The sequence below is a fragment of the Microcaecilia unicolor genome, chromosome 6 (genome assembly GCF_901765095.1).
Source record: "Microcaecilia unicolor chromosome 6, aMicUni1.1, whole genome shotgun sequence".
In the NCBI taxonomy this organism is placed as follows: Eukaryota; Metazoa; Chordata; class Amphibia; order Gymnophiona; family Siphonopidae; genus Microcaecilia; species Microcaecilia unicolor.
The window spans coordinates 39,052,888-39,066,447 of NC_044036.1; the positions used below are offsets into that span (position 1 = coordinate 39,052,888).

A 13,560-nucleotide genomic window follows, 5' to 3' on the forward strand; every position below is an offset into this window, starting at 1 on the left:
AAGTATGAGAATGATGAAGGAAGAGGGTATATGAATTTGTGGGTATTTATGATGTGGTACCCAGTTATGCTGTGCTTCTTTTTCTCAAGGGTGTATCCAGTCAACTGGTAATTGTGCCATTTATTAGGTGAATGTATGTTGGAGTGTTGATGTGGTTCAAGGACAGTCAGTTGTGGACTTTGCTCGTGGGTCCAAGGTCGTAGGCTCCAATTGCAACTCGGACAATCCTGCAAGTGTCTGACCTTCTATTTTTAGGTCTTCCCTTCCGTTTTCTCTATGACCTTGGTAGAGACCTGTCCCATAAGGAGTGAGGATCCTATCCTCTGATTTGGCACTTTTTCCACCCTTTGCAGTATAGTAGTTTCTTTGTCTGGCCTGCTTTCCGATTTGGTTGGGGAGATGTGCTACATTTGATTAGCGGCTAGGATTCTTGTATCTTTTTTTGCACCACTTCTGAGGCCTGTCCCACTATGATTTCACTTTCCTACCTTCGTTAGGATGATGGGGGCTCCTCTCCTCTTTCTATATGAAATGCAGACTCAACTTTACTGGAACACTGTAATACATTCAAGATATTTCCACATCTGTTGGCTTCATATATACATTGCTTTCTTAACTGGGAGCAGTCAGTTGTCCGTAAACCAGATATATGCCCCAGCACTGTCAGATATATAGTATTTGCTTTACAGAGGCCGCTTTCTCCTTGTTCTGAGTGCTGGAAACTGCTCTCCCAATGTACAAAGGAGCAGAGGACTTGAAGCAGGTGAAGAGCTCAGAAGGCAGCACACATTCAAATAACAGTACAGTTAGTGATGTCACCCACCAGTATCTGCTTTACAGAGGTCGCTTTCTCCTTGTTCTGAGTCCTGGAAACCGTTCTCCCAATGTACAAAGGAGCAAGAAATTTCCAATAAATTTTTAGGTTGCTGTAGGCTGGAGGGTCCCTAAACTTGGTCCTCAAGGGCTACAGACCAATCAGGTTTTCAAGGTTTCTGCAATAAATATGTATATATGAGTTGCATGCACTGCTTCTATTATATGTAAATAGATTTCATGCATATCCATTACACAAAACCTACCTTGAGTATAGGCTGTCCTGGGAATTCAGTATCTAATAGCAGAAAGCATATGTTTGTGCAAGTTTTATTCTTTGAAAATGCTTTTGTCCAAAATGCTAATGACAGCATGCTAATTGAGTGCCACAATAAAATACTGTAAAGGTAATGGATTAGTACTTTATTTTTATTTTTTCAGAAGTTCAAGGAGTATATTTCACCATATCTTTTTTTTTTTTCTTTCTCTTTCCCGCCCCCAATTAAGAGAGCTCAATCCTATGTATGAGGGATATCTACAGCATGATGCACAGGAAGTACTGCAGTGTATCTTGGGTTACATTAGGGAAAGTTCTCAGATGCTGAAGAAGGAAGAACTGAAAAGCATGCCAGCAGATGAGTCAACCTCTCAGCTCCTACAGAAGCCTAATCATGTTGAAAGCAGTGGTATGAATGGCTCAGAGAAAGTGGTAGATGGGCCTGCAATCAGGGGCCAGTATGACCTTCATGTGGCTGTGTCTGAAGAAGAATTGAAGATAGAAAATGGGAAAAGAAAAAGTGATACAGAAGTAGGGAATGAAAGAAAAAAAACGAAAGTAACCAAAGATCAAAAACCAGTGCAGGAAAGCAGACTGACTAGGTCAAAGAGAAAATCTTCAGGAGAGAAACTGGAAAATCAAAAGGAGCCTGATGCTAAGAGTTGTACCGAAATGGGAAGTGCCACACCATCACAGAAGAAATCACGACTAGGATTAAACTTGTTGAAGTCTTCAGGTCAACAGCCCAGCATTTTATCCAAATTCTGTAGCCTTGGGAAATTTACAAGGATAGGGGGCAAAGGACAGCCAAAAGAACGTGCAAACTTCGAGTTGCAGGAGGACTCCAAGTATGAGCACCCCAAAGAAAATGGGCAGAAGCCCCCATCCTTGGAAACAGTAACTGCAGAAAAGGAGACACAAAAGATTCCCACCAAAGGTTGGTAGAAAAATCGTTTGCACAACACATGGAAATATAGGAAAAATAAAATGTTTAGCTCTAGACTAAGGACATAGTGTGCAATAGTGATGTTTAGAAGGAATGATGTATTGCTTTATATGTGTGTCTGTGTATATAATTATAATTTCCAATTGCAGTATTGCATACTAGTCATATTTTGAACAAAAGCTTTCCTATTTTTAATTGGTTGAATTTCAGTTTTGGTGATGGTGTGCTTGTCTTAAATGTAAAAGAATCTAAACCAGGTATCAATACAGGGGCCTGATGTTTATGGAAAAAAAGATGAATATATTTTATACCAAGAGCCATCTTCATTTGTTATACTACTTTTCAAAAGTAAATATCAAAGCCAATGTATAAAAATTTGTATCATGGACATGAGGGAGACCCACATGGTCTCACTGATTCACTACTGACTTCCACAAGAGGAGTGTCGCAAAAAGTTCTTTATTAAGGCACCAGAAGAGACCCGACACAGGGCCGTGTTTCGGCAGAAATGTCTGCCTGCCTCAGGGGTCAAATACATCACTGCAGTAGCAATTTTGGTGCCACAGTGTCTGTTTGAACACAGCTGCAGCTGTGCTTATTCTTAACTCTGCTCACAGTTAAAGCCATCTTATCATGGCACTGTTTGTAACACCTTCCAGCTTCAATTACTGTTGTATTTGACCCCGGAGGCAGGCAGATGTTTCCGTCGAAACACTGCCCCGTGTCGGGTCTCTTCTGGTGCCTTAATAAAGAACACTTTTGACTACACTCCCCATGTGGAAGTCATTGGTTTATCCTCTACTTCTCTGGTTTCTTTATTCTCTTGTAGAGGTTACTTTCCTGTTCCCCTTTGGATTCACTCATTCATTACAACATACCTGATTATTTCTATATTGGCCCAGTAAAATATCACAGCTTTCAAAGAACTAAAGTTCCTTTGCCTTTAGAACTCTGCAGCAAACAATACCAAAATAAACCTTTTAGCAATAAATAAAACTTAAATCTTAAAGAATTTTTTTTAACTTTAAAATTTTTTCATTCTTATTCACTACCCTAATGGAGGGTTAATGGACAGCCACACCATCTTGTCACAAGTCTGAGGAGATGTACAGCGGGAGGTGGTGGAGATGAAAACGGTAACGGAATTCAAACATGAGTGGGATATGCATAAAGGAATCCTGTGCAGCAGGAATGGATCCTCATAAGCTTAGCTGAAATTGGGTGGCGGAGCAGGTGGGGGGAAGAGGGGTTGGTGGTTGGGAGGCTAGGATAGGGGAGGGCAGACTTATACGGTCTGTACCAGAGCCGGTGATGGGAGACGGGACTGGTGGTTGGGAGGCGGGAAATACTGCTGGGCAGACTTATACGGTCTGTGCCCTGAAAAAGACAGGTACAAATTCAAGATATGAGTTTATCTTGGGCAGACTAGATGGACCATGCAGGTCTTTTTCTGCCGTCATCTACTATGTTACTATATGTTACTATGTAATTCAGACATGACATAAATCCTTCTGCTCTGACCCTTGTATATGAACATTCAAAATTTTTGAACAATGGGCCACAATCAGAAATCTGCATGTGTAAAGGCTGCATGAATATTTTAGTCTGTTAAAACACAGTTTATACTCATCAAAATGTGTGAATCTCTTCTGAAATTGTGATTTCATTTTCACCAAATAGCTTCGTACAGCTTCATGTTTGCTAATTAGATGATAAATCTCAAGTAGTCTTTATTCCAAGGTCAGATAGGCCCCACTTTGGACACTCCTGTTCTAGCACTAAGCTCCATCATAAGCATTAGACATGGCTTCATTTTGGAAGAGGAGGGCAATTCTAAGACCACTCCCCTACCTGTGGGCTCTTTTTACTAAGTGGCGGTAAGCCCTGCGTGGGCTTACTACTCGCTATACAGGAAGTACCGCCGAGCTACCGCAGCAGCTCGGCAGTACTTCCCACTCCTAGCACGCTGTCATTTCCGTTGCTACAAAAATGTATTTAGTTTTGTAGCACTGGAGTGTACCCGGTGGTAATCGGGTTAACGTGGGAGCCCTTACCGCCACCTCAATGAGTGGTGATAAGGGCTCCCTCCTAAAATGGCTTCACGGCAAGTGCTTTACTGGCCGCGCAGCTATTTTCTGTAGGAAAGCGAGACTTCCCTTTTACCAGCTGAGGTAAAAGGGGGCCTCGGCGCACGAGTAAAACACGTTCCGCCAGCGCCGGCCCCTTTTGCCGCAGCTTGGTAAAAGGGGCCTTGTATGTCCTGGTTAATATTTCACTATATTCAAAATTTAAAATCGCTTGGTTTTCCTGAAGGAACATTTTCAGGTGTGAATAAAGCTTACAGATCAGTTAAACTAACTTAGCATTACTCATGAAAAGAGAACAGAATGGCCATGGGCTAAAATGCCTTTTCTCTGTCCAAACTAATTACATTGTTACAATCATTCATTTTGAAACAAGTAATGACCTGCTTTGTGATTTTTGACCCAGTACAAATGAAGGAGATTTCTAATCTATAGAGCATTATGCGCAATAACTGAAAACTTTCCTTTTAAATTATAGCCTAACAATTCACCTGTACCACTTAGTACATAAGCATTGCCATACAAGCCCAGTGATGCCAACAGCGGCCAACCCAGATCATGTACCTGGCAAGATCTTAAAAGAGTAAAACAAATGTCTAGTAGTGCTATAGAAATTAGAAAAAGTAGTATTTTATTTTAAACAGTTGTAACCCGCTTATACCTGAATCAGGCCCCATAAAAACATACATTATAAAATACACATAAAAACTACAAAAACAAATCTACCATCAAAACAGATAACATAAAGTACTGCTGTTATGACTCCTCCATCAATACATTGTCCATCAAACAAAAGCATGGACAAAAAACAGAGAAGGTTCCCCAAGTCCATCTTAAAGGTTTATGGGCTTTTTTTTTTTTTAGAAATTTGTCCAAATCTTTTTTTTTTAAATGCTGCTAAGCTAACTAGTTTTACCATGTATTCTTGCAGTGAATTTTGAGCATAATTACACGTTGAGTGAAGAAATATTTTCTCCAATTTATTTGACATTTACTACTTCAGAGCTTAATTACATGTCCCCTAGTCCTTGTACTTTTGGAGAGAGTAAATAAGCGCTTCATGTCTACCTATTCCACTTAGTATTTTATAGACCGTTAAATCTCACCTCAGCTGTCTCTTCTCCAAGCTGAAGAGCCCCTGCCTCTTTAACCTTTCTTTACAGGGAAGTTGTCTCATCCTCTTTATCATTTTTATCGCCTTTCTCCGTACCTTTTCTAATTTCACTTTATCTTTTGAAATGCATTGACCAAAATTGCACATAATATTCTAGGTGTGGTTGCACCATAGAGTGATACAAAAGCAATATAAGTCTCAATTTTCTTACTACTACTATAAATCACTTCTATAGCGCTACCAGTCATACACAGTGCTTTACAATTGAACATGAAGAAGAAAGACAGTCCCTGCTCAAAAGAGCTTACAATCTAAATCAGGACAAACAGACAGGACAGACAGAAGGACACATAAGGATAAGATAAAAGTTACAAGTCAGGAGTCGAAAGCAGCATCAAACAGGTAGCCCTATTTCTTTACTAATAATTCCTGACATTTTGTTTGCTGTCTTATCCACCGCTGCACACTGAGCAGAGGATTTCAACATATCATTGACACCTAAAATCTTTTCCTGGATGGTAACTCCTAAGAAACCTTGCATCATAGAGTTAGTTTGGGTTCCTCTTCCTTATGTGCATCACTTTGTACTTGCTTACATTAAATGTTGTCTGCCATTTGGATGCCCAGTCTTCACAGTCTCATAAGATCCTGTTGCAATTTTTCACAATCCTCTTGTGATTTAACAACTTTGAATTTTGTGTTGTCAGCAAACTTAATTGCCTCACTTGTTCCTATTTTCAGATAACTTACAAATATGTTAAAAATTAGTGGTCCTAGCACAGACCCCTGGGGAATCCCACTATTTTACCTTTTTCTATTGAGAACATTGACCATTTATCCCTACGCTGTTTTCTGTCTTTTAACCAGGTCTTAATCCAAAGTAGGACTCTGCCTCTTATGTGCCTTTTTACTTTCCTCAGGAGTTGTTTATGAGGTATTTTGTCAAAATGCCTTCTGAAAATCCAGATACACAATACGCCTACCGGAATTGTGCAGAAAATATTCAAAATTCTGTTTACTAAACTGCAAATTCTGCAAGTGTATGTTATAATTTAACCAATATTACAGCCCCTTCCCTGTACACAGATACTATCCATATTTTTCTCAGCATCCATAATTTTTCCAGCCCCCTCCCTGCACCCTATGTGGTGCAATGCCTGTGTGCTTTTTATGTATGGGTCATATTTTCGACTTATAGAGCATAGACACTGTGTGGGGACTTGGTTGTGGAACCTCCAGTATCCCATTGTATAAGAGCTTAATTTCAACATGTTTTGTTGCATACTTTTGAAACAAGTACAGCCTTCATTACACTGGGGAGACATTTGGTGGTTGCTTTGCCAGTGTGAGTAAAAATGGATTTTTAAGTTAAATACTGTTGCCCTAGCAAGTTTTAAATATCAAATTGGAATACCTTTGATTAATCATTTATCTTTAGAAGATAATTTCCTCTGATATCATGTGTTTGGCTGGAGGAGTTTGACATAAGTGTTGGCATCCTGTTGCACGCCATGGTCATTTTGGAGACTGTCTAAAATCATAGAATGCTAACCTTTGAGTAGTGTTAAATTCCAAGCAGTTGAAGTTAATGGATTTGTTACCAAATATCACTGTCCTCTGAAGCAGCATGATAACGAAACAGGACTGCTGTTGGGTTGGTGGTGACTTGACATGAAAGTGGTCTAGTTGGAATGGAATTTACAATCTGCTGTGGAAGAATAATCTGACTGAATATTGTAGATAGATGGGTACCTTATATTTATCACTATATGCTGCTTAGACTTTAGATGATATTCTGTAGCATCTCTTTTTGGCACCAGTCTCCGACTTGCTATGGTGAACCTTGTTCTCCTTGAGGTGTTATTTTTTTGTTTGTTTTTTTGAAAGATTTTTAGTGGTTTTTATTTTTATTTTTCCTGAATGATGATTGAATGAGCTCCTGCTGATTGTGCTTTAGTGCTTGGGTGAACTAAATATTCAAACCCTGCATTTCTGTGGGAGTAGGAGTTTCAGCTTCTACTGCATAAAACCTTACAATGAAACATAGTAAATAGGGAATTCCTTCTATCGACCTGCCTCTCCTCTTTTGTTCACTTGCCACAACTGCCTGAATCCCCAGAATACCCCTTGCAAATTCTTCTCCCTAACCACCCCTCCCAAAAGTAACCCCCCCCCCCCCCCCCACAGCTACCCCATCACACCAATTACGCCCCTCCCTCCAACAAAACTGAACAAAGCTGTCCCTTTCCTTTCTCCTGTAGGTCAGAAATAGAGGTGGCACCCACACAGGGGTTGGAAAGAATTCCTTGAGCCATCTTTTTCATGTTTTCCTCATTCATTTGATTCATTAACACTTGCTGGTTGAAAACAATACTCAGTACATCTGTAAGATGAGAGTTAGCTGAATGCAGCCACAGAACCTAAAGAAGCGACTCTGTTCTCACTTTTATGTACCATAAAACAAAATAGCTTTTCTTTTAATTTTAGCCTTCATAAGTTTTCATTAACTTTCTTAAATCAATGTTTATTTCAAATAGTTGAGCCAACTGGTTTTGAATTGGTGGAGAGCCTCTTCCAGGGGCAACTGGTGCTGAGGACTCGGTGCTTGGAGTGTGAGAGTTTCACTGAGAGGAGAGAAGACTTCCAGGACATTAGTGTTCCAGTGCAAGAGGATGAGCTTTTCAAACAAGCAGAGGGCTCTGAGAGTAAGTGACATCAGTAGAACTGGACAGTGAACATAGTAAATGATGGTAGAGAGACCAGCATGGCCCATCAAGTCTGCCTAGGAAGGTTGTTGGGGTTGTACTTGCCGCAGAGTGCAGGTTACAGTCTCCATGATTTCTTATACGTGCTAAAGTCATTACAAAGCCGAAGCGCTCTATGCTGGGTGTACATCCTCTTGTATCTTTGTAGGGTTCCACTTGTATATCCTACTCCATTTTGGATTCCAGCACCAGTTTTGCAGAGGGCCAGTATTGTTCATAGGTATTGAAATGGTGAGGGTTGGTGTGGAGGAGTGGCCTAGTGGTTAGAGTGGTGGACTTTGGTCCTGGGGAACTGAGGAACTGAGTTCAATTCCCGGCACAGGCAGCTCCTTGTGACTCTGGGCAAGTCACTTAACCCTCCATTGCCCCATGTAAGCCGCATCGAGCCTGCCATGAGTGGGAAAGCGCAGGGTACAAATGTAACAAAAAAAAAACAAAAAACCCATGGGTGTTCAGGTATGTTGGCTAAAGTTCTGCAGCTGCCAACACTGCCATTTGCAGGGTTTCTGGATGGTGCTTCAGTTACTGGCAGTAGAAGAAAGGCTGGCTTTGCTGGTAGCCCCTCAGGCTCCAATCCTCGTCAGGGGGCCCTTTTATTAAGGGCTAATGCGCAGGTAGTTCACGCCAAATCGGCACTACCACTGGGGTAGCGTGGACACCCTGCAGTAGTTACGAAGTTGGCGCATGCTGTTTCCCAAGGTAGAAAATCATTTTCTACCGTGGGGGAATGTTCCTAGCAGTAATCTGCAGCACGGCCACCTCGGCACAATAAATGGCTGTGCGGTAAATTCAAATGTAGCATGCAGCCATTTATTGCCTGAGCCCTTATGCTAGATCAGTGGGTGGCGGTAAGGGCTTAGGCAGTAAATAGCTTTGCGCTACATTTGATTTTACTGCCCCCATTTAAAAAAAAAAAAAGCAATTTTCCCAGCCACAGTAAAAAAAAAAAAAAAAATGGCCTAGCATGCACCAATTTCACGCATCCACACTACCGCAGGCCACTTTTTACAGCAGCTTAGTAAAAGGACCCATAAAATGCCCCCAGAAGTCCTGGGTTTGCAACTTAGAGCGGAAATGAGGTTGCTGTACTTGTGCAAAAAGTTAAACTGATTTTAGCAACACTATTTAATGTGGAAACAAATGTACACACATCTAGAGATGTAAAGTGTAGGGATGGTCAGCCAAAAAGTCTTGTCTTCTGAGGTCGTCTTTTGTTTTAGAATAATGTGTGCACACTCTTTGCACATAGTTCACACTCTTTAAGAAGAATGTGTGCTATTATCAGCAAACGACAGTCCAACCCTAATAAAATGTGGGTAAATTTGTAAAATGTAACTAGTTTATTAAAACAAATTAGACTACCTTTCAAGTGAAATAAAAATGTAGGATGTGTAATCTATTAAAAATGCTATTGTATATAGATTATCCAAATGTATTTTAGAATTAATGCCAGGCTTGATTCGCTATCGTATACATAAATATTTGTGCCTAGTAGGAAAATATATATAAAATAAAACTTTGTGATTTCCTTTCAGTCATGAGGAAGAATAAAATGTATTTTTCTATTTCTCCACTTACCACAGGACTTTGTACAAATGTTATACTGCAGATATGTGGGTGTTTTATTTTCATTTTACATTTAATTTTTTTTTTTTTTTAAATAAAGAAGGCTCTTGCCACAAGATCCAAACTGTGGTTCTAGCAAAGCAGAAACAAACTGATCATATAAGAAAATTTCTTTGAGGTGGATAGTTTTGCACACTAGCAGAGAGGGAGCAGATTCAGGCAACTGGTACTACTTTGGAGAACATTTGGCATGACCACAAACAATTTGAAAGGGCTTATAAGCAAACAGTGATGAATAAGAGGTGGTTAACTTAATATTGGGTGGACACATTAGTATTCTTTCTAAGCCTGTTCTAGCATGTTACCCTTTTGAGATCTCTTTAATAATACTATGGAAACGGTCTATAACTACATAATGTGTATATGCACTCATTACAGTGCATTAAGAACTATTCAAAATGTGCAGGTTTTTTTTTCTTTTTTGTGAAAATGGAAACTGATTCTGTGAAGTTTTAATATTTTATGGTTATTTTGTTCAGGTACTTTGACAAATTGCAGTTCTCATGTCCTAAATGGCATTCATAAAATAGCTGAGACAATTTTGAAATTGTTAGTAAAGTACTAAGTTTAGTTCTCCAATAGTCATTAATTTGGTGTAAAATTGGGCACATGTCATTCTTTAATTTTGAGTGAATGCAGCTCTTTCTTTTTGTAGTTTCTCCTGAGCCAAAAACAGAAACCAAGACCTTAAAATGGGCAATTTCACAGTTTGCGTCGGTGGAGAGGATTGTGGGAGAGGATAAATATTTCTGTGAAAATTGCCATCATTATACAGAAGCAGAGCGCAGCCTTCTTTTTGACAAAATGCCTGAAGTTATAACAATCCATCTTAAGTGCTTTGCTGCTAATGGCTTAGAGTAAGTATTATATTGAAACTGCTTGGGGACAGGGTGTGCAGCAAGAAATTTGGCAAACACAAACAAGTTTAAAACAACTATTCAGAACTAGTGTAGGATTGATTCCCTTTGTGAAAACTTAAGGAGCATAAGTTTGTTTTTATTTTGCATAACTTTTTAGGGTGGGGAGAAGGGTAGAATATAGTTTTACTATCAGGCAAGTGGCTAGCTATAATGTAATTGACATATACATCTAAAGTGAGATGTTCTCCCATTAACACTATTAGCAAGGTTTTGCTCAGTAAATGCTACACACAGTTGTTCACAATTGATCTACTTGATTTTGCCCAGTAAAATGCCCTTTTTTAAAAAAAAATTAGTGATAGTTTTTAAGTCTCCAACACCTACTATTAAACATTCAAATGTTAATTGTCTGTTAAGAGTAGCTTACTGTGGTTTGTATGATGTATGTTATCTTGTTAATTTTATTTGGCATATATACAAATATACAATTAATGTTGAATAGTGCATTTTCTTTACTAGCTCTGTTGGGCACATGCTGCTAGACTCTGATATGGTAGTAAACATAATAGAGACTGACCAAAACTGCTGTATACAATTTCGGCCAAAACTGCCACTGAAACCATCTAAATGCTTTCAGCTAAAACTGAAAGTTTGGTATTGTGAATGTGAACCAATGAGGTCTTCTGGGAATTGTTAGAGCTTGCAGCCCACAGTCCTCTGCTAAGCCAGATTACCCTCCAGTCCCAGAAACTTCAAGCACAGTTTGAGAAATAGAACCATTTTAACATGGACTTCACAGTAAGTCTAGCAAATCAGTGCAGATGTAGTTACGTATCCTCTGAGAAGGGAACTATGCGAGAAAAAAAAAGTTACTGGTTTTTACACTTACCAAGACTGCACGAGACTGTGCATGAATAGCAAGAGAAAGTAGCATTCAGATGTTCCACATTTTGTATTTCCTTAGCGACTAGCTACACTGTTCTGCACAAGTGGGTGTTATCCCCTTCTACCAGCAGGTGGAGATAGAGAAAAAAAGTTGAGCTTTACTAGTGATCTTACAGGTATTATTAGTTGGTGGTGCTTCCTGGAAAGATCCAGTTTTTTTTCTACCTCAGATGAGGTTCCTGGCCTAGCTTTGTCTTCCCCCACCAATAGATTTGCTTCAGTATATCCCACTTGTGGCAAAACAGTATAGCTAGATGTAAGGAAGGCAAAGTTGTGTTTTACCTGATTTAATTTTTTTTCGTTTAGTCTGCTGCACTGTTCTGCAACCTGCCCTCAGAAAACTTGGGCCCAAGACTGTGTGCGCTCTGCGCTTTCTCTTTGAGTAAAAAAAAAAAATTGGTCAAATCACACGTATGCAATTTACAGCAATAAAGGTTCCTATATCGTGGGGTATGCAGAGTAGTGAGTGCTACTCTGATCATTACAGCTGCAGTGGTTAATTGGGTGTGGGTGCTTTACAAACAGATTCCTTCTGCTACTTTGGCAGATGCATACTTGATCTTTCCGGGGAGCACCACCAGCTAAAACCGGTGAGGTCACTGATAAAGCCCAGCATTTTTTCTCTGTATCCATCTGCTGGTAGGACAGGATAACACCCACTTTGCAGAACAGTGTAGCTGATTAAAGGAAAGAAATCAGGTAAGGAATTTCTCCTTTGATATACATCATATCACACACAATGAGGTCATCCTGTAGAATTTTGACACACTAGATGTTGAAGATACTAGCTTATGGAGCTCATCAGAGACTTTCTGGATAAAAGGTGCTGAATAAATTTAAATTAACTTTGTTGAAATAGTGTTAATTGCACAGAAATTGACCATAGTTGGCTAATAATGCTACGTTTAGGGTTAACACTAATGATACAAGGGCAAACACATCATCTAAGCCTTAAACACTACTACTTCTGTTAAATAGCAAACAGAGTTGTCAACTTTTAAAAAATGATAGCCATTTAAATTTGTGCTACATTTGTAAATATTGTTTTGATTTTCTGATTTTTAGCTATCTGGGGTTGTCCAATTTCCTATTGCTTTTGTTTGATAAATCTCTTCAGTGCACCTTCACTTAAAAAAACTATTTTTCCTTTTGAAGTTGGTCTTCAAGGTGTATAGCGGCTAACCCCCTACTTAGTGTATTGGTAAGCTTTATCAAGGGTTAGGTTTGCTGAGAAACTGTGGACCACTGGAGAGAGAGAGATCTGCAGTATGCTGAGAATTTTAAGTTTTGCTGTAGTACAACATTGTAGGATTAAACTTAGAGGGCAGTTGCGCTATCTGACTTTCACACTATTAAAGATTAATCCATTTAGCTAAGATTAAATTAGCATGATAATTTGCTTTGGGGAAAAAGGTATATTATCAGGAGAAAAGTAAGTCTTTAAGGGCTTTTTTTACAAAGCTGTGCTAGGCTAATTTACACATTTTCAGTTTTTCGAAGGTGTTCCTGTATTAATCAGTGCAGCAACATTATTGTGCACTAGCTGGTAGGGCAGAATTTCCACATAAGCAGCCTTTTCTGCCTACAAAATAGTAATTTTTTTTAAAAATAATTGCCACAAGCTAATGGCAACATTAGTGCATGTCCTACACAAACTGTAGCATAGGTATAAAGAACAAGTTCCAACCACACACATTTTCAAATGCTGCTCAAATAATGGCAGATGCGGTACAGGCACAAGATAAAAGCAGGCAGTTCCCTTGAAAAAGCCAGTGGCGAAACGGGTCCCCGTCGGGATTGCTGCAAGAAGTTCTGGCTAATTAGCTTGATAAAAGAAGTTCTATTTTGATAATTTAATTGCAAAGAAAAATATTTTTTTTAAACGGAGGTTTTTTGACCCATGATTGAGCTGTGTACCTATTCAGTGCTAAAAACTGTGCTGTGGCACTGAGCATGGTAAGCTTCTGAGGTCTTTTTTCCTCCTAATGAAAAAATTTAAAACCCTTAAAACAGAAAAAATCTGGGGAATATTGATCGTGTTAACACTATAACAGTATATATAATGTGCGCAGTATGTGGTTGGAACATTAGTGCATGACCATTAATGCAAAAATGGTCGTGCATGTGAAA

General features: G+C 39.3%; 1 protein-coding gene across 2 annotated transcripts in view; it reads left to right on the top strand.

Moving 5' to 3' along the window:
• The window catches only part of USP1 (ubiquitin specific peptidase 1), a 29,656-nt gene that overhangs the window by 14,806 nt on the left and 1,290 nt on the right, over window positions 1–13,560 (top strand). For both annotated transcript variants that reach the window (XM_030205565.1, XM_030205566.1), the window contains 3 exons: window positions 1,321–2,027; window positions 7,772–7,939; window positions 10,281–10,482. In XM_030205565.1, the coding sequence (XP_030061425.1) occupies window positions 1,321–2,027; window positions 7,772–7,939; window positions 10,281–10,482 (1,077 nt within the window). The remainder of the gene's footprint in view (window positions 1–1,320; window positions 2,028–7,771; window positions 7,940–10,280; window positions 10,483–13,560) is intronic.